Source organism: Sceloporus occidentalis, unplaced genomic scaffold (genome assembly GCF_023333645.1).
Source record: "Sceloporus occidentalis isolate IW3139 unplaced genomic scaffold, rSceOcc1.0.p SCAF_11, whole genome shotgun sequence".
NCBI classification, from domain to species: Eukaryota; Metazoa; Chordata; class Lepidosauria; order Squamata; family Phrynosomatidae; genus Sceloporus; species Sceloporus occidentalis.
The window spans coordinates 9,668,876-9,691,482 of record NW_028316991.1 but is presented as its reverse complement, the minus strand read 5'-3'; the positions used below and the strand labels follow the sequence as shown (position 1 = coordinate 9,691,482).

Genomic DNA, 22,607 nt, shown 5'->3' with positions numbered 1-22,607 from the left:
CCCCCCCTCGGCAACACCGCAGAGAGGACAGAGCGTGACTGTTTCGCTAGGGGGGCGGTTCTTTTTAAATGATTAAATGAATTGTAGACGTGTGGGCGGGGCGATATCTATGGGCGGGGCTGGGCACTTTGCAGACCGTCCTACGAGAACGACAGGACCTCAGGCCAGAGCGAGATATGAAGGAAGTTGTCTGTCGCCGCGCAACGAGCTCCGCCCCATCTGTGTGGGTGGATCTTATTGTGTGACGTCAGAATCCTGCCCACAGCTCGCATTCGCTGCTAGGACGCGTCGTCTTCTTAGGTGTCTTCCCGGCTGGTAACGGAGCTCTTTGCTGAGCGATGCCCCCGGGGAGAGAACGAAAGCGAGCGGCTGCTGTGGTGATCGCCGCGTGCAGGTAGAGGCTGTCCGTTTGGTCCCGTGTTGGGGTAGCCGGGATGTTTGGCTCCGCGCTGCAGTTCCTCGTATCGCAGGGGCGCCAGACTTTGGCTAGGTGGATGCACGGCCGGCACCCCACCGACAGCCTTATTGGATCGGACCAGCTGGAAGAGGGCTACCACCAGCACCACCACAACCATTACTCAGCGATGCAGAGCCCTGGCCTGCTGGAGCCGTGGAGCTGCCCCGGACTGTGTTGGTGCCGGAGCGTGGTGCTGCTTTGCGCCGTGTGCGCGCTGTGCTGTGCCTCGCTGGCTCTGGTCCGCCACTACCTCAAAGACCTGCTGCTGTGGGTGGAGAGCCTGGACAGCGTGTTCGGAGTGCTGCTGTTTGTCGTGGGCTTCATCCTGGTGTCCCTGCCGTGCGTGTGGGGTTACATCGTGCTGAATGTGGCAGCCGGCTACCTGTATGGCCTGGGCTGGGGTATCGGACTGGTTGTGGTCGGGGTGCTCATCGGGACCTTCATAGCTCACCTGGTGTGCAAGAAGCTGCTCACCCACTGGGTGCTCGCCAAGATAGAGAGCAGCCACAGGCTGGGAGCTGTCATTCGGGTGGTGGAGGGAGGCAATGGCCTCAAAGTTGTGGCTCTGGCCAGACTCACCCCCATCCCCTTTGGACTCCAAAATGCTGTATTCTCGGTGAGTCCTATCGATGGTTAACTGATTATCAGCAGCGTATTAAGGCTGTAATCTGGTGTCACTACTTTATCTTTTTTTGTGGTGGGTGGGTATGTGGGACAGCCTCTCAGAAGATAAGACCAAGGACTGATTAAGATAAAATGTATCTTTGTCATCCATAGAACTTGGAGTAGACTGGGGTCTTATATATACAGTGTGGCCCCATATCCTGGAATTCTGTAATGTCCTTCTGGGGTGTTTAGCATTTGAATCTGCACCTATGGCAACTTTTAGCAAAAGTCAATGAATGAACTGGGAATTCCTATAGCTTGTGCTTCTTGTTTTGGAGATATTTTATTTAAAGATCCACCACATGAAAGCTGAGATCTCTCACCCAGCATCATTTAATGTCCTGTCCTGAAGCTTTCCTCATCTCCTAACCCAGCTGAGATATGTTTGCCTCTGGCTTTAATAAGTACATGTCGCTTATTTTAACCTTTACCCAGCCCTTTCTTAGATGTTCGCTTTGATATTGTTCCAACTTGGATCATTTAATGATCTAAGACACATTGGTCATTGTGTATCTTTTACCTTCTACAGCGGCTGCCCATGATGTCCTCTACTTGGTACCTACCTGCTCTCTGCACCTTAAGTGCTCTGTGTGATCTTTGAGGACTTTGTGACTTTTCAAGGCTAACCATGCTGACATACTTGCTTTATCTTCACTTGTAATCAATTCTGACATTATATAATAAAAAGTGTTCAAGAAACTAGTCACTAAACCATACTTGGATTAATACATTTTTGACATAGCTTTGAATATTTGTTTCATCTTGTGTCCTCCAGAGAGTTCTGGTGGGAGCTTTGAGTGTTTTCTGCAAAAAAGTCACTGTTTTGTCACAAAACACTAAAAAGTATCTGTGTTGACCCTCAAAACAAACGGGTCTCAGGTGTAGCCAGTTATAGGAATCCTTAAAGTTTCAAGCTATTTGTTTACAAGCCTTGTTTATGAAAATGCGACCTGTGTAAAAATATTTAGGCTTTTTTTTTTTTAAACAAGTTGTATCAGCATTTACTGTTACGGTGTTTAGAGTGGATAGTTTTGGAATTATTTTACGTAGGGTATAGCTGTAGGGATGTTTATTAAGCAGATATGACGACGTCTGCCAAGTGCCCCTTGAGAGTATTTGGCATCTCAGAGGGTAATTCCATTGTGTTCCTTGCCAGTCTCACCAAAGAACATTGAGCGTTACGCTGAATTGCATAACTTGAAGCAAACTCTATCTCCAAAGGCTTCTGCATGCTGCCCAGGTAAAACTCAAGGTCGCTTGAGTTAGTCCCATGTTTAGGACAGACTGAACTTCTGAAAAGTTGGGAAATCTGCTCATCTCTCTATTTGTTGCTATAGGAAGCAAAATCCCAGCTCAGGGTACTAATAATTGGGTGTTTGCTTTTTCTGATTATGTCAGTGCATGGGTCGCTCTTCCTGACCTTTGGTAGCTTCAAAAGGCTTTCTAAATGTCCAGTTAAAATAGTAGCTGTTCCAGGCAAATTACACCCCAAAGTGGTGGTTCTCAAAATGTAAGCTAGCTTGGCTGTACTTCTCTATATCTGTGAAACACATAATTAGGGGAAAAAAACCTTTCTTTTCCCACTCTGTGCCAAATAACATAACTAGGCATGATAATAGCCTGAACAGTGTATTGGCTTGAGTAATAGGTCCCTCCTGTTGAAGAACACTTCAGTCGCACCCTTTATCTTTCTGAGGACCACCAAGAGTCTGCTCTAAGTCTTTGTAATGAGTATTGGCTTCTTTCCTATCTACATTAGCTTCTAGCCCTAAGATTCTGTGGATGTTATTGGCATCTATGACTTTGAATCCAGTGCTTCTTATTAAGGCTCATGGAGGGCTAATTGTTAGCTGTCACCAGTCAGCTGAAGCCGAACTAAGGAAAAGAGGACTGTGGTTGACAAATCCGGGCAGAAATTATTAGCTAGTTAGTCAACAAATGACATTTACTATGATGCACATCAGTAACAAGAAACCACAGGGCACTGGCACATCATTGCCCCCAAACAACTTGTCTATGACTTCTTGCCCCCCTTCCAACATATATGAACACACATAAATTACAGATGTACTCATACTTACTAACACGTACTCCATCTCACCCACCTTACACATCCATGGGTAAATACAAACATAAATCAAGCCCCCGCTTACCTCTCACTGCTCCTGCAGATTGCTGTCCGGCTGCCTGCGCACACTATGTGGACAGCCTCGGTTTCGCTGTCAAGTGACATAATGTGACCCCGCCAAGACTTTCCTGTCTTCTCATACCGATTCAAGGGGGTAGTAGAAGTATCATTAAACACTCATCTACAGATGCCAGACAAGCCAGAAGGCTTGTTTTTCCCCTCATAAATCTAATGGTGCTGCCACAACCAAAATGGATTCTGGGTAGGCGCATGCCAATAAGGTCAACAATAATCACCTTTTCAAACTGATTCAAAATAGTCTAGAAAGGGCCCTTTTGACCTGGACTGGTGCAGGTCTGAATGGTCCTTTCTAAACTATTTTAAATCGGTATGATGGGACTGTAACAACCTGGGACGCCTGCAGTTACGCCAGTTACAATGACGAATAGGCGTTTGCTTCCCTAACAGTACAAATTTAGACTATTTATTTTTTAAGCCAAGTATTTTTTGTGTACATTGATTCCTTAGTTGTTTGATTTTTGGTAATCTTGGCTCACGTGACTGTCATAATATTGTGTGTTTGGGGATTTCAGGATTTGTATTGCACTTTTAATTGAGTTTGAATGTAGACGGCCAAGGATCAGATACAAGAGACCGGGCGGCTTCTCCAACAAGATACAAAAAAAACCAAGTTGGATTAAAATCAGTGGTCTAGTAATGGCTGCTTGCTACCATGATTCCTAGCGTGTGTAAATAAAAAGGAAAAAAAATCCACCCCAGCTGATCCCAGTAAGATCAACTGGCCAGCATTCTGGGTAAATGTCTGATAAACAAAATAAAGCAAATCGTAAAAACACCCACGGGTATATAAAATATTTTATCTGCATTCCAAAACAGCCTGTGCTTTTATGGATCACAGCTCCCATGAATCTCAGACAGGATGATAATGTGTTTTAGCCCTGAAAAGCACTTGATTTGTGTAAATGTGCTTTTCTACCTTGAATTTAACCCCTTCTTATCTGCCCTGTATCACTGCGCACTGATAGGGTTAGTAGTTAAATAGTTACATTTAATTGATACACTTTACGTTCTGACATCGCAAGCTCTGTCTCGCTTGTAGCTCTGGTGCGTCCTATAGCTGGTCATTTTTATGTCCTTGAAACGCATGTGTTGCATGCTAGCCAGGAATATTTTAAATATGTTGATCCTTGGATTGCTGGATTGTGGCTGGACTATGTAGCTATACATATCTGCTAAAGATACTTTTACAACCCTATTTGTGTTTCGACTTGTTTAAACCGACTTGTCTGAGTTTTCTATAATGTGGCTATTTCTTACATTACATTTTGTGTGCATCGAGTCGGATAAATATTTAAAGAGCCAGGACTAAAACTTAAAAGAATAAAGCAAAAAAAAAAACCCTAGCCTGTTGAAAGTAGAATGTCTGTCTCTATTAAAAGGATGGGACAAAACCCAGGACAAGTTTATTCCGGGCTTTTTGTGATATCTCACATTTATATATGACGAGTCAATTCCCCGCAACTAGGATTTTCTGTCTTTTCCAAAATTCTATATGTTAAGTGTGCGAAAATCCTTGACAGTATTACATTATATCGGAACAAAACAGCCCCCACCTTGCTTAAGATTCCAAAATGCAAGCCCCTTCTTGGACTTTGGTTTGTAGGCTGTAGTCACCGGTGCTCCACCAGTCAATAGAAGATCTGAAACCAGGATATGACTCTGTAGGCCTATGATTAAGCGCCTGAGGTCATGAAACATGTAAGGCGTAGTTTATTTTCACCGAGACAGGGCACCGGCAAGTGCCAAAAATAAATGCACTCTTTTGCGCAAGCCTCTAGTTGCCCAGCTTTTCATTTCCTGGCATGGAGTCATATCCGTTCTTTATATCTAATATGTCATTCTTGTCACCCAATTACCTAATCCTAACGTGTGCTGATTACCTATGTTGGACCTAGTTCACGTGTTTGTCGTACCACTAGACACACATTTAACCCAGTGATGCATTGACCTGTGGGGCTGCTGTAGGCCCAACATAGGGCAACATCCCCAGGTTCCTGCACATCCATGGTTGGCGTCTCTGGTACAATGAACGACATGGCACGCCTTTTAAGAAAGTGTCAGGATATGATGTCATACCTCGCCATGCTGTGTCTTAAAGGTGCACGGCACCTCTTAATGAATTATGTTCCGCAGTCAGAGCGTAAAAGGTCTTGCTGGGGAGATCAAAGATTGTAATGCCCCCCCTGGACCTGCCTGCCTAGGCCAGGATATGCCACTGCTTTTACCTCCATAACTTTTTTTTTTTAATCTTATCTGTATTATACTGACTTTTACCACCCTAACAGGGCCAATTTATTAAAGAGGAAAAAAGGGACACGTTTCAAGTCCTATATTGCCTTTAATTCCAATATGGTTTCTCATGGCTGGTAAACGTATCTGTGGACAGAATAAGGTTAAACTGCAAGATCATGTTTAAAAAAAAAATAAAAAAAAAAATAATAAAAAAAAAATTAAATAAAAGTCAAGAAATCCAGGGATAGTCTTCAGTAGTTGCCACGTCGGAATCTGTGTTTGACATCTTAAAATCTATTCCATCTGAATAAAAATTGTGATGATGTGATGTGCTGTTAACATTAGGAAGAGATTAAGGAGCTATCTCAGTCTCCGCTTTCTCTAAAGCCGGTTCACATGGTTCATCCTCTTAAAAAGTGAAAGGAAAAACGGTACATGTAGACTAACGCTTCGGGCTCGTTCTAAAGGACCACAGGGATGAATGCAGCAGTACGGAGCATGATTTTTTTTTTTTTAAAAATTCTATTTTCTTAAAATCTTAGTTTCATGTTTCAAATCTGTTTTTCTGCATGTAATGTTTGCGATTATATCTCCCGTGTTTGTTTTCCATAAGTAATATATTTGGGTTGTTTCAAATAAAGAAGCCCGTAGGCTTGGTTTTGACCTGCTAAAGACCATAAGATAATTTAGACGAACAATAGATCCCAAAAGGGACACTTCTGCTTCATATGCACTTTAATTATATGATCTCTTCCCTATATGTGTTCCCTTCCTCTGCCCCCCAGCTATTTTCCTTCCAGATGTATTTGGCCGGACACGTCTCCATGCAGGTGATAGTTACTGCCAGTCTGCTCCATCTGCGCCACTGGAAAGCGTTTTTAGAGCATGGGCAGAAAGTGCTCCCTTTAATTTCAGTAGGAGCGCTTTCCTGTCGGTCAGGGGCAAGCAACTTTCTCGCTCGGGGATAAGGGCTGGAGAGTCTGCCTTGGCTAAGTATATTAAAGTACTCGCAGAGGATATTAATATGCATCGTTCCTTGGTGGTGCTGTCAGACAGTGATGTTTTTTGTATGAGCGTGTGTGTGTGTGTGTGTGGTGAACAAGCTTAACACATTTGTTTGTTTATACAGAATTGTTTTAGATCAGATCTAAGAACATAAACTCATTCCTCTATTTACAGAAAGTCAACTGAAACCTCTTATTCTACAGAAGTAGAACACATTTGTGAGATAAAATCAGCTATACTTGAGGTTTTATGGTTTTGTTAAAATAACACATTTATTTTGCCAACGTAAAGTGAGGACTTAAAGGAACAGTCTAGCCCCCAAATTGTTTGTTTTTATTTTGCATGTACTCCGATGCATTTTACTGCATGCAAATTGCGGCATGCATTCGTTATTGTTGGAAAATTCTTTTTGGTTGAACTCTTTTGGCTGTCTACTGAAAACCTGAAGCTTAATGGATCATAGCTCTCTGATATCTCATAATCCGAAGTCTGCGTAATATAAACTTATATAATATATAGGCATGACTTACTTTGGGAAAAATTGTGTGTTCTGCTGGATGTTAAACAATTTTTTTTAAAGGTTGCATAGGGATCTGTTACAGAATCTGTGACAAATATTTTTTGCACGCACATACCGGTCTAATCACTGAAGAAACTAAGTTCTAAAATATTGCTGCAGGTAGAAGCTCTAATAGGGCAAAACGCGTTGCGTGAATTTGCTGAGCTGATGTTTCATTCATTTTAAATGACTTGTACCATTTGGACTTTTTTTTTTTTTTTAATGCACTTTTGTGAAAAGGAGGCACAAAGACTCGCAGTGCAGCTGGTGATGGGTCAAACGCCTGGTATTTGATTTGTAAGCTGAGCCTGCTGTCTGCAGTATTTTGTTGATTATATTCGAATATTAAAATGAGTGCTGCTGCATGTCACAAAGATTGGACATTGTGTTACTGTTTGTTTTCTTTGTTTTCCTCATAACCATTAATGAATTAATCTTTTATGCCGCTTGAATGAGCTGTAATAATGGTACTGGGAAAAGAGCAGAGGTTGTTCTACTGTATGAGAAAGCTTAAAATATTTTTGCTAATTGTGGCACATCATTCACAGTCTCCAATCTTGCAACACACATACACACTAGAAACCCACCCGTTAACACACACACACACACACTCGCACTCACTAGAAACCCACCCATTAACACACACACACTAGAAACCCACTCGTTAAAAAAACACACACTAGAAACCCACCCATTAAAAAACACACACACACATACACTAGAAACCCACTGTTTTTTGTTTTTTTTCCCCCTCAAATACAAGTCTTTTAATGTGATGGCACTCAGCAGTTAGGTTACTTCAACGTCTGGGCTTTTGTGTAAGACCAAGTAGGAACGCGAGTATTAACCGCTTGAGCAAATAAAGAGCAATATTTGCTCAGCATTGATATAATATCTTAAGTCATGAAATCTCAAAAGGTAACCGTGATTTCCTTTGACATTTCATTTTATCTTGTTTTTATTTATAAAACACACAGTAGTCTTCACCTCTGCTTCATGTTATGGGACCTGCTCCACAAAGATGGATGGGCACTGGCACCTGATATGTTCAAGCATACAGAAAATATGGGCAAAATGTATTTCATTAATGTAAGTAATCTTTAGCATCTGGCATCTGCTTGGAGGGCTGGAGGTTGCTCTCAATATATTTGTTAAAATATTTTATATACATATGGAGGACAAAGTATATGTATACACTACGGTTTAAGAGTTTGGGGTCACTTTTATTTATTTTTCTATGCTAATATATTATTAATTTTTCTAATGATCAATTAGCATTTTAAACTTGGGTAAGAGAATGCAACATAGGAACACTGGAGTGACAAAGAACCTCTGTAGCCTATGAAAATATTCCATTAAAAATCAATGTCTACACTGTAATTTCTAAGACATCTGATGTTTTAATGGACACATCTTGGTTTTCTTTTAAAAACAAGGACATTTCTTAGTGATCTCAAAGTGAGGGGGGAGAAAATAGAGGGGAGAACTACTTAAAGGGATTTAACAAAGTACAGGATGGAAGTTTATTTCAAAGTAGGAGAAATGTTAGCACAAAGTCGTAATGTAAATCTGGACGGTCGGAGGCTTAGACGTATCAAAGTTTTACTTTACATAAGGAAAATTGGGCAAAGTAGATGGACTGTATAGTCCTTTTCTCTGGTCACGCTCGAACTTCATGGGAAATTTTTCCCAAAGTTGCAATCCTGTGTACAGCATTTATGAATGCTAAGTGGACACATCACCAAAAATAAGCAAATGTTAGCATTAAATAGAGCATAAAAATCTGCAAATGTTCTGTGTTGATCATTTTTTTTATGGTTCAGCTGCTTAATGTACTTGTAAGTATAGCGTTCTGCTACGCAGCCATGGATCTAAAGTGCCGGTGGCGTTTTCACATTGCAGTTATTACCAACATCCTGAACCACTACTAAAAGTTCCAAAGGGCAAACAGTTCGGAATATTAATAGCAACGCAACTAAAAATATGTTGCAAAGTAGTGAACCATTAACGTTCATGTGTGTGTGGATACATACATAATATACAGGCATATGCAATAAGAACCAAATTACATTAGACGTGTTTCATTCTCTAATTTTTTTATTAGTGGAATCTATAACCTTAACGCCTATATTTAAATAAGGGGAATTTTACCTCCATAATTTGAATAATGGTTTCACATTGGTTTCATGGTCAAATTTTTTAATACCGTATTTGCTCGATTATAAAATGACCCCCCCCAATCTGAATATTAATTTAGGAAAAAAAGCCTGAATATAAGACGACCCTATAGGAAAAAAGTTTTACCAGTAAATGTTAATTCATGTAAACTATTTTTTTTTTTATAAAAGCTATGATTGAGAAAAATATTTTGGTTTTATTTCCTTCTATTTTCCAACCTGCCCCCCAGTTATTCACATCTGCCCCAGAAATGCCTTATACCCCCTATATGCCACTGTGCCCCATTATTTGCCTTTTAACCCTCTAAATGCCACTGTGCCCCATGATATGCCTTTTGACCCCCTATGTGCCACTCTGCCTCCAGAAATGCCTTATACCCCTATATGTCACTCTGGCATTAAGGGGGTTAAAAGGCATATTATGGGGCAGAGTGGCATATAGGGAGGTTTAAGGCATTTCAGGAGGCAGAGTGGCGTATAGAGAGTTAAAAAGGCATTTCTGGAGGCAGAGTGGCATTAAGGCGGGTTAAAAGGCATTTCATAGAACACTCTGCCTCCAGAAATGCCTTATGCCCCCCATTTAATCGCGTAGACATCTACACGCTGCCCCGGCTACACACCGGGGACTCAGAAGCACCGGTAAGTGGGGCGGGGAGGGGGGGGAGACAGGAGGATCCTGGTCCCCTGCAGCTGCGGGGGATCTGGACCTTAGTCGTCTCATAGTCAGACCTATTTGAGGTCTGATTATAAGACGACCCCGATTATAAGACGAGGGGTATTTTTCAGAGCATTTGCTCTGAAAAAAACCTCGTCTTATAATCGAGCAAATACGGTATTTAAGGAAGGAAACTATAAAAGGGATGGGGTAAAATTTAATTCATTGTAAGAGAAAAATCTAAATGGTTAAAACATTTTTTATTTTATTTTTTAAATCTTCTACGAAGCTGAAAGTGAAGTTTATATTCCCCCTAAGTAACTACCGAAGAATGGCCTCTGCTGACTTACTAACATGGTGAGCCAAATAAAATAATTAGCCCCTGTCTTCCCTACAAACTTCCCGTCCCAAACCTTTCCCTATATAAACAATAAAATGACAATAAAAATAGACTTTCCTCACTCAAGATATAACTGAATATCTGGATAATATGTCTATGCGCCTCCAAAAAAAACCCCCCATCATTTTATGTGATACAGAACCTCCCCCAATTATCTAGTCGTACATACTGAAAAGTTCGACATTGTAATATTATTGTGTGTTAATTCCTATGGAAAAGAGATATATATATATATATATATATATATATATATATATATATATATAATATAATATATATTCCTACATTTTGGTTATTGGTGATTTAATTCCCATGAACAGAAGATCAGCGGAAATGAGAATGATCACAGTATAGCTGTTTTCTCATGGAGTACTTATATGATGAGAGGTCCTATGTTACATTATCAGAACTTTGACAAGTTACATCCATGTTCATGTTAAAAATTACCATTACAATCCCCTCCATCCCAGGTAGCGCTGTACCTTATCCAAATCACTCGTGGTGATTCACTCTTTGAGAAAAGGGGTTGGATTATAGTCCTCATTGAGAGTGTTCAACTCGGATCCATCTCTGAAGTAGCGTGCGATTCACATTATCTCTTCTAGATAAGGTAAGGTTCTTAGAACTGCCTTCGAGTGACGCAAAATTTGTGTATTAATACTGATCTTACATTTTCGATGATATGAACTTTCAGTGGTTTTACCCAGTAAATGTAATTTACACACGGTGTCCACATCTGTATACTGTTGATTGTAGCCATATTGTTTGGATGAAGCAAAATAACGTTTGACCACCCTTGATCATATGTACCAATGTATCGGTGTATTCCATAGTCGTTTGAGGGTATTTTTCCTTTTAATAAATTCTCTCTTGCTGTAGTTTTACTTTCTGGCGTACGCGTTTTGCCTGAACCTATCCCATTACAATGTGACAATATGACCGATTCTTGGGAAATGTTGAATAACCGTTAATTGGCTAGCTGGTTTTAAATTTGTTCGAGAGCTACTTTCCTCTTGGTGAATTATCTTGACGTGGTGATTATAATTATACTTATTAAGAAATATTTATTATATACCTAGAAGCGTTGTGCTTTTCAATTTTTATGACTAGATCATTGAGAGAGGCTCTGGACCTCGCAAGATGATGGCTTTAAAAATAGAACAGTGGTACATTTTTCGGAAGGCACATATGCCCCCCATTGTTAATCTTTTTCATTCATTAATTCGTTTAGAGGGAGCACCTGATGTGGAGGTTGTCTCGGGTAATTGGGGGTTAGATTCCCTGTGCACCCAATCAAACAAAAGTAGGCCCGTCTGCTCCTTGACCAATCGGCAACACTGCTAACGTAATGAGTTAAGGCAAAGTTTTAATTCCGAATGATATGTGCTTCTTGCTTACCTTTGATCAAAATCTAATTTTATTGTCAAGAGGAAAAAGTCTATACTGTTGAAGTATTCATTTGAATTCATCCTTGTAGAACAATAACGTCCGAGGGTCTCGTATATATACCACCCTCCCTGTGTATCAAACCAACATGAAAATTTAAAATCTTTAGTTCCAGTGCCATTCGGTTGGTCAACCTTGGTATTTTCTGTTCCTTAATAAGAAAAATAGATATTGCTCTGGGAAATTAAAGTCTGGTCGAAGTTGATACCTTTTTTTTATTGGGCCAAAGTAGAAAAAGCTCTAGAGTTGCAAAAGCTTTTGGGACCTAAGAGGTCTTCTTTCCATCAAATGTTACATGGAGATTTATAGAAATGTTGCAAAACATGGTGAGATATGAAAACATAGGCTTGAGTCGTAACAATATCATTAAGCAAAAATAGTAAACTATCAACACATGTCTGCAAGTACTTGATTCAAATTTTATTTGATTATTATTTAATTTTGTGATGCACCTTTTTATTCATCTAGGTGCGAATTTAAATGCCTAGAACTGCTAAACCTAGTGTGGTCCTGTATTGCCCATTTGGTGAATTGATACCTGAACGTTTTACTTTGACTACTGGCTTGTCTGACCATTCTCTGCCCAACAATTTTGTACCTTGCTGACCTGCTCTGTGTACCGACCTCGACTTGTCCAACTACCTGCTTAGTGCACAGAACCCTATTTTGGCAGACTCTATTCTGTTATGCATGATTACCTGGCACCCATTGATAACTGTCCTGGGTATTACCTGTACAGGTATCCGGCTATTCCTACAGTGCTTCGCTACATATACTTGGTGCCTATTTATACCTGCCTATATTCAAGCCTTGCTAGGTGTTTCCGTGGGAAAAACGTTTCGGGTTGAGAGCACCTCGGTGCTGGCATTCGTGACATACAGGTCCATGACAGACCTTAGGGTTTAGTCCCCCCACCACAAAAGTGCCTCATTAATGGTGTCCAGAGAGGGCTTTCAAATGCATGATTAAAATACAGTGCAGTTCCACTGAGTCAGCTCTTTGGTAAGCAATATATCCATGTAGATTACATAGAATTTACCAAACTTGGGGTTCTTTGATGTAGTATTGGGCTAAGCGATATATGGTCGTATAGTGTGACGGACTCCCTAATATTTATGCCTAAGGTGCTAGTATTTTTTTTCATGGGTATGTGCTGTTTTCATCTTATAACTCGTGTGTGTGTATGTATGCATGTATATGTGTGTGTGTGTGTGTGTGTATGCATGTATATGTATATGTGTATATATGTATGTGTATAACAAATACAAGAAGGAAGCACTTACCTGAACTAGCATTAATTATAAGGGGGTGCTGCTGAAGACCAAAGTCATACACAATCTCTAAATCAGCGCACTCACATCAAATAGGTTATAAACTCTCATGACTGTAGTTAAAGCTATTTAAAAACACCTTTCTAAGATGACAAAATTGGAGTCCAATTTTGTCATCTTAGAAAGGTGTTTTTAAGTAGCTTTAACTACAGTCATGAGAGTTTATAACCTATTTGATGTGAGTGCGCTGATTTAGAGATTGATTATTTATATATATATATATATATATATATATATATATATATAATATAATTGTGCCGTGTGTATATATAAAATACTCACACACACTTGGAATATTAGAGTGGCACGTTTGGAGTATTTTGTGTTTGGTTTTTGGGTATTGCTAACCGTGGCATGACTTGTATCATACTTGCTTGTCTCTGTGGGACATGACAATACTATATAATAATAATAATATACTATATGAATCAATCAAAATATTATTGTACGGCTGATTATATACATCTGTAGAAGGAATATATTTACTTTATTTGACTTTATTTAATTACTCTGTGCCGTCTGGTCTTTGACAAAGCCAAGAGTGCAAGGAAACCTGCTCATACACGTATGATTTCACTTGGGAAAGATTTAACTTTTTTTTTTTTAGTTTAATTTTTAACTCATTTTCTTTAAAGAACATATCTAATTTCCTTGTAGAAAGCAGCAGTGGCTTCATACATATTTATAAGATTCATAATTGCACATATTTTATTTATGTGTTTAGAAAATATTTTACCAGGTAGAATATGTTGAGACGTCTGATTCTCCTCATTTGCAAGTATGTTCTCTGTCACGTTTAGAGGAGCAGCAACCCAGATACAAGGTTACATGTGTAGAAAAAATACAAATGAAGTAAAACTGCACATAATTATGTCAGTCATTTGATGTCAAATACAAAGAGAAAGACCTTCACTGATCTTATAGATGAAGATGAAAAATATTTTGCTCCGAGAGCATAAAATGCAGTGCTGTATACAGAAATATCGTTTAGCCTCGACAAAAAGCTTGGTTTTGTCTCATTTTCTTAGACCGATTAGCCTGAATTTTTTTTTTTTTTTTTTATGAACGTCTGTCTAGAGATGGAAATGAAATCCTGTGCATGTGCTTTTTGTCTTGCGTTAACTATTAATGCTAAGCTTCTGCTTCAGTCATTTTAAACTCTTTCTCTGCAGTACAAGATAAGCCACGTCTTTGGTTGCGAATCCTATCTTAACCCTTTCATTACAATGGCTGATTTTATTTTTTTGTACCCTTCGTGACAATGGCTGTTTTAACCTCTTAACAACCAGTGATATGCCAGGTACGTCACGCAAAAAGTCGGTTAACAGCCAACTATGTGCCTGGCACGTCATGGTATTTGAGCTTAGAGTGCGATCTAAGATTGCTTTCTGCACTTAAACAGTGTTGCTGTAATGCATCGATGTTGAGCCATTCAGCAACACAGATCGGCAGCAGGGGCCCCTTTTTAATTAGCAAATTTCTCAGGATGTTACATTTCCATGTGGAGATAAAGTCTCACAAAGTTGTTTTTTTTTTCCCATCGTTTTTTTCCCTTTTAGTGCCAATCACGTACATTGTAGATGATTGGCAAAGTGTGGCTAAGATGCCTACATGTGGTGGCACTTTAGGGTCTCCTATGCTTTCTGTAGTGCATTAGAGGCCAATGATCGGCTTCTCAGCCAACTAGCAGCCATCACCACCCCCTTTGTTTGTTTATGACAGACTTGAATGGCGCATGAAAGGTGGGGGAAAGGGGACATGGGGAACAGCATACAACAGCTGTGCGTAAAGATATAGGATTGAATAAACCTCAAAGGAGGAAAGGAGAGGTGGACTGGGGGGAGGGGGATAGGTAGAAAATCACAAGTTGGTGAAGTAGGAGGCCTACACCACCACCCTTTCTTTCATCACGCCTGGGAGTGGGAATGAGGCGACAGCCTCCATAGGAGAGAGTAGCTGGAGAAGCTGCGTTAGCCAGGTGTAGGTACTAGATGTATGGAGGCCCAGGACCTAAGAAGATATATCTGGCTTTCAAAAGCAGAAGGAGAGAAAGTGAGCAGAGGTGGGACATGTAGGAATGGGCAGATTGTTGAGAGTGGGAGGAGTTTGGTAAGAAAGCTGGGAAAAGGAAAGGGTGCCTGTGATGAGTAACGGTTAGATGAAAGTAATGAGGGAGCAATAATGATATAGTGTGCTGAAGAAGGTGCCTATAGAGTGAAAGAGGTTCTAGGAATGGGGATGAAGCTAAGACTGTAGCAATAAATAATTTAGTGCATTTTACATTCTCAAAGTTTTTCTTAACATGAGTGCATTTATTGCTACAACCTTATCTTCTTCACCACAGTTTTGGTTTGCCTTCTCCCCAAAGTCCCAAATGTTCCTGTTTACAGGAATTCCCAAACTTTGTAGACAGCCAGGAAGCAGGTTGTGATGTCAGAACATAAAGTAACACTGGAATACCTGGGAACTTCCAGGCTACCTGGAGCTCTTATTCTGAGAGCAGTGGCTGTAGAAAAGGGCAGGGCTAGCTGCACATGAGGGCGGAGCTAGGGACAGAAGAAATGGTTGAAGGTGGGGCTAACCCTAGATGGCATTAAATGAGGTGGGAGAGGAAATGGGCAGGTAGTAGGTGTGCCTAAACACAGATCCACTGCCCTAGAGAATGTGGTGTCATATACATATAGTTTAACAAACAAAACTTCTTCACCAGACTTTCCTCATTAGAAGACTTATCTTTCCAAGAACGCCAGCATTGGACATTCTGTGATTGGGTTTTTTTTTTTTTTTTTGTGCAGAAGTATTTGATTTTCTTTGCCATCTGCAATATGAAACATCATGTACAAATCTGGCAGCTTATACGTTTCCTATTCTCTTTTAATTAAATAACAGTGTCTCGTGTACAGAAGGATACCAGAATTAAATGTTCAGAGGCAATATAACAATTGGCAACCATGCACAAAGCAATTATGGAGGGCGGGGGAGGGAGCGGGGTTAGGCAGAACAGGGCTTTCAACAAAATGATGTAGTTATGTACCCTGTTGAATAATTCCAACTGATTTTACTTTAGTACTCTTATTTGGAGTCACACATATGGCACATATTCCTTCAGGAGTATTGCTGCAAAAGACATTTTACTGACTACACTTTAGGGAGACCGGTAACCCCGCAGTTATCCATTGGGGAATATGGTACATAATGGTGAATCACTTTTTACCGCTTTATACCGGAACTACTCTGACTATAAACTCCAATGTGTTGACACTAGAGGTTGATTATAATAGTGTTGTGACGTGTTATAAAAGTCAAATTAAACAGAATTACCAGATTAGGTACATGTGCCAAACTGCGGTGCAACATATGTATAAAGCAAATCTTCAATATTGTTTTTAATGCAAATCCTATCTAGCAGTATTGCACTGCAGCTGCCCTAATATTTTTGAATCTGTAGGTTGTACTGTCTTAGTGCTACAGACAGTTTGACTATCCATATTTAATATGTCACTTATTTAAAGTAATGTAACTAGTGTTCTTGATAGAAAGTATATCTTACCTAATATTTGATGTTTTAGATTACAGATGTATCGCTACCCAACTATCTTGCTGCTTCTTCGGTGGGCCTGTTTCCTACTCAGCTGCTTAATTCCTATCTGGGAACAACCTTGCGTACCATGGATGATGTCATTGCAGAACAAAGTGTTAGCGGATACGTTATTTTCAGTTTGCAGGTAAGGTGGAATCACGCATTTTAATATAAACAATGCCTTTTGTAATACTCTAAGGCTGTTATAAGACTAATATTGACAGCGTTCCTTTTTTGTGTGTTTATTTGATTTTAGGGGAGAAATAAATCAAGTTTTCAGACCTAATTATACTGAAGCTGAGCTGTATTTCATCCAATCCATGTAATTTGCTGATGCATGAAAAGTTGAATAATGTCATTATGATATACATATAGAGTCAACATATCACCAGAAAACTAAAGGAAAATAAGGCATATATGTCAGCAGCTCAGTGTCAACTTAATGTTGGAAAGTTTTTATTTTCAAGGAAAAACAAAATACATATATCGTATTTACTCGATTATAAGACAAGGTTTTTTTTCAGAGCAACTACACTAAAAAATATCCCTTGTCTCATATTCGAGGATGTCTTATAGTAAGACCTCCGCAGCGCTGCAGGGGACCTGGATCCTTCTCTCTGGCAGCCGGTGGGCGTCTGTGTGATGCGTGCAGATTACCTCCGCTGCTGCCGGCACTCCCGCTGGGCATCTATGATGGAACGCCAGGATCATTGACCATCCGGTGCTCCGCCGGGGCTTCTATGGTGGAAGCGCCAGCAGCAGCGGCGGTTGTCTGTGCGCATCCCACAGCTGGAGAACGTTTGGGGGATGCGCACAGAAAACCGCCGCTGCTGCCGGGGCTTCTGTCACAGAGCTCTGACGTGACATGACCTTCCAGTGCTCAGTCATAGAAGCCCCGGCGGAAGTACTGGCCAGCAGCAGTGGAGGTTGTCTGCACGCATCGCCCAGACCTCCACCGGCTGCCTCCACTAGACACCAAGGAGTCTGAAGCATGGGGTACAAGTCTAGGGGTGCACTGGTAAGTTGGGAGGGGGGGGTATAATGGTTTTCTGGAGGCAGAGTGGCATATAGGGGGCTATAAGGCAGGGCTCGACTAGGTTTTGTCAGCCTCTTACGTCCAGAAAAAATTGTGGATGTAAGAGGTTGAGTCACCACACGGGGGCGCTGCTGCTGTCTGCCCAGGAGTCTGGGCAGACAGCACAGCCACTCAGAGCCCGCCCCCGAGCCTGAGGTCACTCCCACGGAGTGATCCTGTAGGCTGAAAACGCGGTTGCTGCAAAACCAGCAATCGGGTTTTCAGCTGCCACAGGGAGCTTCAGGAAAGGGGGTTGAGTGTTGATTGGGTCCCCACACAAGTGTGGGGACCTGACCCAACACCCCCAGCTGCCTGATCGCTCCATTAAAAAAAACAAAAAACAGCACTGACCTGAAAGTCCAGGGTGCTTCCAGGTCAAACGCTGTGAGTTTAGTAAGTGGGCTGATGATGATCAGATCACTCCTGACCAACTGTTAGTTTAAAAAAATCCTGGCTCCTATCTTTTTTACCTGGCGCCTAGATTCACAACAAATTTGTCAAGCCCTGCTATAAGGCATTTCTTGGGGGCAGAGTGGCATACCAGGGGCTATAAGGCATATCTATGGGGCAGATGTGCATAGCTGGGGACAGGTCAGCAAATAAAAGGAAATAAAAACAAATGCATAGTTTTTATTAACCCCTTCATTCCCCTATAGACGTACCGGGACGTCCAAAAAACGCCCACAAAGAAACCCCTATGGACGTCCCGGTACGTCCAGCCCTTCGTGCAGCGTCAGGGTCAAGCCGGAAAGCTGTTACGGTTGAAAGTGCCCGATCGCGCAGTTGCAAACGCAGTTCCGTAACCCGGAAGGTCATCGGAGGATCCTGCCCTCCGATGAGGCACAGAGACGCTGCGATCTCTATGCAGGTCCTCACAGTGTGATCGGTGCAGGGGGATCGCGGGGAGGGGAGTGAGAAACCATCTCTCTCACTCCCCCTCCCGTCCTGAAAGAGAAAAGCAGAAAAAAAAAAGTTAATTCATTTAAAAAATAATATTAAATAAATCATTAAAATAATATATATAATACAAAAAAAAATTATAATGTGAGCTGTGATGTCATTGTGACATCACTGGCATGTTCAGGAGGTCCCTAGGAGGACCTCTAACCATTTCTGTGTAAAAATAATATATAAAAAAATGTAAAAAAATTAAAATAAAAAAAAAAATTACAAAAAAATATAAAAAAAATAAAAAAATTATTTAAAAAACCTTACTTCCCATTGCCCTAGCATAACATCTAGCCAGTATAACCCTTCTGCCCCCGTTCACAACCCCCAAACCCGTTAAGCCATAGGCATAAAAATTATACAAAATTGTACACCTTATAGCAGGGGCGTCCAACATGCGGCCCGCGGGCCAAATGCGGCCCGCGAGACCTCGAGGTGCGGCCCGCGTAAGATCGGCAGCCAGGGCAACCGATCTTACACGAGCCGCACCTCAAGCCCTGCTACTTACTTGTGGGAGGGTCTTCTGGACTGCACAGAGGAAGCGGAGTTCACGTGACATCCTACTTCCTCTGTGCTTTAGCAGAGAAGGCAGAGGGAGGCCGCGCCCCCTGCTGAAGTCTGTGAGCGGCATCGAGGAGCTGCAGTGCAGGTAAGGGGGTGGGGAGGGTGTTTGAATGAGTGTGTGTGATTGAGGGAATGAATCTGTGAATTAATGATTATATGAATAAATGAGTGTGTGTGTGTGATAGCATGGATGTGTAAGTGCTGGAACCTAGGCATGATGGGACTGTGATTGCTGTTAGCAATCACACTCCTATCATGCCAAGTCAGCCAGTACATGCTGAAACCTGGCCAGCTGCCCCCCTTGTGTAGTGATGCTGCCAGCAGTATGGGGTCTGCACTTACAGCCACCCTGTACCAGCATGTACTGGCTGACTTGGCATGATAGGAGTGTGATTGCTAACAGCAATCACAGCGAGCACAGTCCCATCATGCCTAGGTACCAGCATTTACTGGTTGCCTGGGTATGATAGGAGTGTGAGTGCAATCACACTCCTATCATGCTAAGTCATATTGCTAATTTTGTCCAATTGTGTGTTACCTACTTTTATTAAACATGTGAGTTTTTATTATTATTTTTAAAGGTGGGGGTCATTTTCGGTTTTGGCTAAGTGAACCCTGAATGTTTTGGTCCAGAATTTTCATTTTAGTTCATCCCTAGAATAAATCTAGGGAATCCTGAATTTGTAGTCGCAAAACTTTCAAGGCCCAGAAATCAGTGAGAGGAAGAGTAAAGGTTTTGTGTTATTTACTTTATTTTAATCTGCATATTTTATTAAAGGCCATATTTTTTGTCACAGTGAAAAATGAGTGCGGCCCGCGCACGTATACAATTCTGATGAAGTGGCCCACTGCAGAAAAAACTTGGACACCCCTGCCTTATAGTATGCTCCCTGGTGCTGGGAAAGTCTGGAAAATCTATATAAATTAGGTATTTCTGAAATCAGGACACCTGAATTAATAAACTTGGAGGGGATTTTCCATCACTTTACCTAATTTTGTGAGGATTCAGAGGGAAAATGTAAAAAAAAATTTTCTAATCTTCGCTATTTTTTACTAAATTTCTCATTTTAAATTTTCAGCTAATCATCCAACTATGGTATCAAACGAAAGCTCTATCTCTCCTTGAAAAAACAATATATAGTTTATATGGGTACACTATTCACAGGAAAAGAGAATCATCGCTAAACCGACATACCCCAAAAATGGCAAATTTGCTCTGGGCTTTGAGGTACCAAAAACCCCTGGGATTGAAGGGGTTAAATATGGAAAAATAGTTTACATGTGAATTAATATTTACTAGTAAAACTTTTTTTCCTTTAGGGTAGTCTTATATTCAGGCTTTTTCTTTTTTTCCCTAAATTAATATTCAAATTTTGGGGGGTTGTCTTATAATTGAGCAAATACCGTGTATGTATGTATGTGTGTATATATGTGTGTGTGTGTGCAACAACTCATCTATGTACATATGTACTGAGGACTTCAAATGTTAATTTTGGTATGAAACTGACTAGACTAGGCTTTTACAGTCTTATTATGTACCGCGTTAGTCTATAACAAAATAGTAAGTGAATGTTATAAAGATCAAAGCAATTTATTATTGCAAAATTTGTCCCATTAATGATTGAAAAACCTTTTTTTTGCTAAGCCATTTCATATCAGACACATCTCTGAATTAAAGTGCAATGGTTTTAAATTCGATCTTCACCCAGATGTTTAAATTGTTGGTAATTTTTATAAGTTTGCTAGAAATTGCTGTAAATAAAAATACGCACTTCAAATGCCATTAACTTGTCTTGTCGTGATTTGCAGATTGTGATAAGCATAGCCCTTATGTTTTATGTTGTTCATCGGGCTCAAGTGGAACTGAATGCAGCTATTATAGCTTGTGAAATGGAACTGAAGACTTCTTCCCTCAAAAACAGTCAGCTCAATGGCACCAGCTCAACATTCTGCAGCAAAAGGACACAGTTTTCCCTCGGAGGGATCAACATTGTATGATTATCAAACTTTCCCTTCCCAGCCTTTGTTTGTTGCTAAGATGATAGTTCCTGAAGATCACAATTCTTAATTTTGGAAGGAACACCTATTATTCCTAAAAAGAAATAGACAAAAAAAACTTTTTTTAAGAATATTTGAGAATATTTTCCATTTTAAGGACGCTCCCCAAAGGTTAAGTCATGAAGCATTTTGTAACGTCATATTCTGTGTGCCATGGCAGATGCACTTTTCTTGTGTAGCTCTACAGACAAAATGTGTCTTGGCATCTTTATTTATTACTGCACATACTTTGTTTCATATAAACCGGAAAAAGGGACTTGTATAAAACTTATGATTTCTGTGTTTTTTGTTTTTTTTTCCAAGTATTGCTAGCGATACCTAGACAGTGTTTTTTGTAACAGGACCATATTAAGCTTACACCCGTTTTAAGCTTACACTCTATGAAGTGGGACAAAGTGCTCTTAAAAAAGATTTTGTTATGGTTAAACTGTGCTATCCGAATTAAATATCGGGAGCTGTAGTTTGATACGCGTTAAGGCCATGATCGCTGGTTATATGTCCTTACAATGGATATAGACAAGTGATGATCTACTTTCAGGCTTGGGTTGTTTATTGAATCATTTGGGGGTGTTATTGTAGAACTCCTGTTTATAATGGGGGGATTCCCTCCCGCTTTTGGCAGCCATACTGACACACATCTATCAAACCGACTACTGTAATTGCATCTTTTAAATAGACCTGGCTAGCCCAGTACAGTAGATCTAGTAGTCCCGATAGCCAGTATCTAGTCTGAACCCTGGTAATTTTTTTTTTATTTTTTTTTTATATATATATTTTTATTTTTTTTTTTATTTTATTTTTTTTACTGGTTCTGGGGTTTGGTCAAACAGTTTCCACGATAAAACGGATGCTAGTACTGTAAGCAGCACCATAATTTTAATTTTTGCTATACATGTACAATATGTTTGTGTTGTCGAGTTGGAGAAACAATTTCCAAATATGCTGACTAAACATTATTTTAATTTTTTACATAAAATCCTTCATAGATTTGTGGTTGCTTTACTTGTCGATATGTACACATTACAGGTTATGTGTACTTTTGAAGATTGCCTAAATGCTGGACTGTCCGCAGCAAGTTCTATTGAGTGGCCTTTACATTTCTACGCTTATTTATTCGTTTCCACTTTAAAACAAGCTTTAAAATCAATCTAAATTACAACTGTTCGCTTGGGTTGTCATGTTTATACACGTATTGTATACTGTATGTTTTCTCTTGCTTTGCACATTTAAAAAAACCCACAATAT

General features: G+C 40.3%; 1 protein-coding gene across 1 annotated transcript; it reads left to right on the top strand.

Moving 5' to 3' along the window:
* Window positions 1-434: 434 nt before the first annotated feature.
* Window positions 435-21,302, top strand: LOC149305535 (transmembrane protein 64-like). Its single transcript, XM_089477558.1, has 3 exons — window positions 435-1,073; window positions 16,707-16,862; window positions 21,114-21,302. The coding sequence occupies exons 1-3, from the start codon at window positions 435-437 to the stop codon at window positions 21,300-21,302; spliced, it is 984 nt and encodes a 327-aa protein (XP_089333684.1).
* The last annotated feature ends 1,305 nt before the right edge of the window (window positions 21,303-22,607 follow it).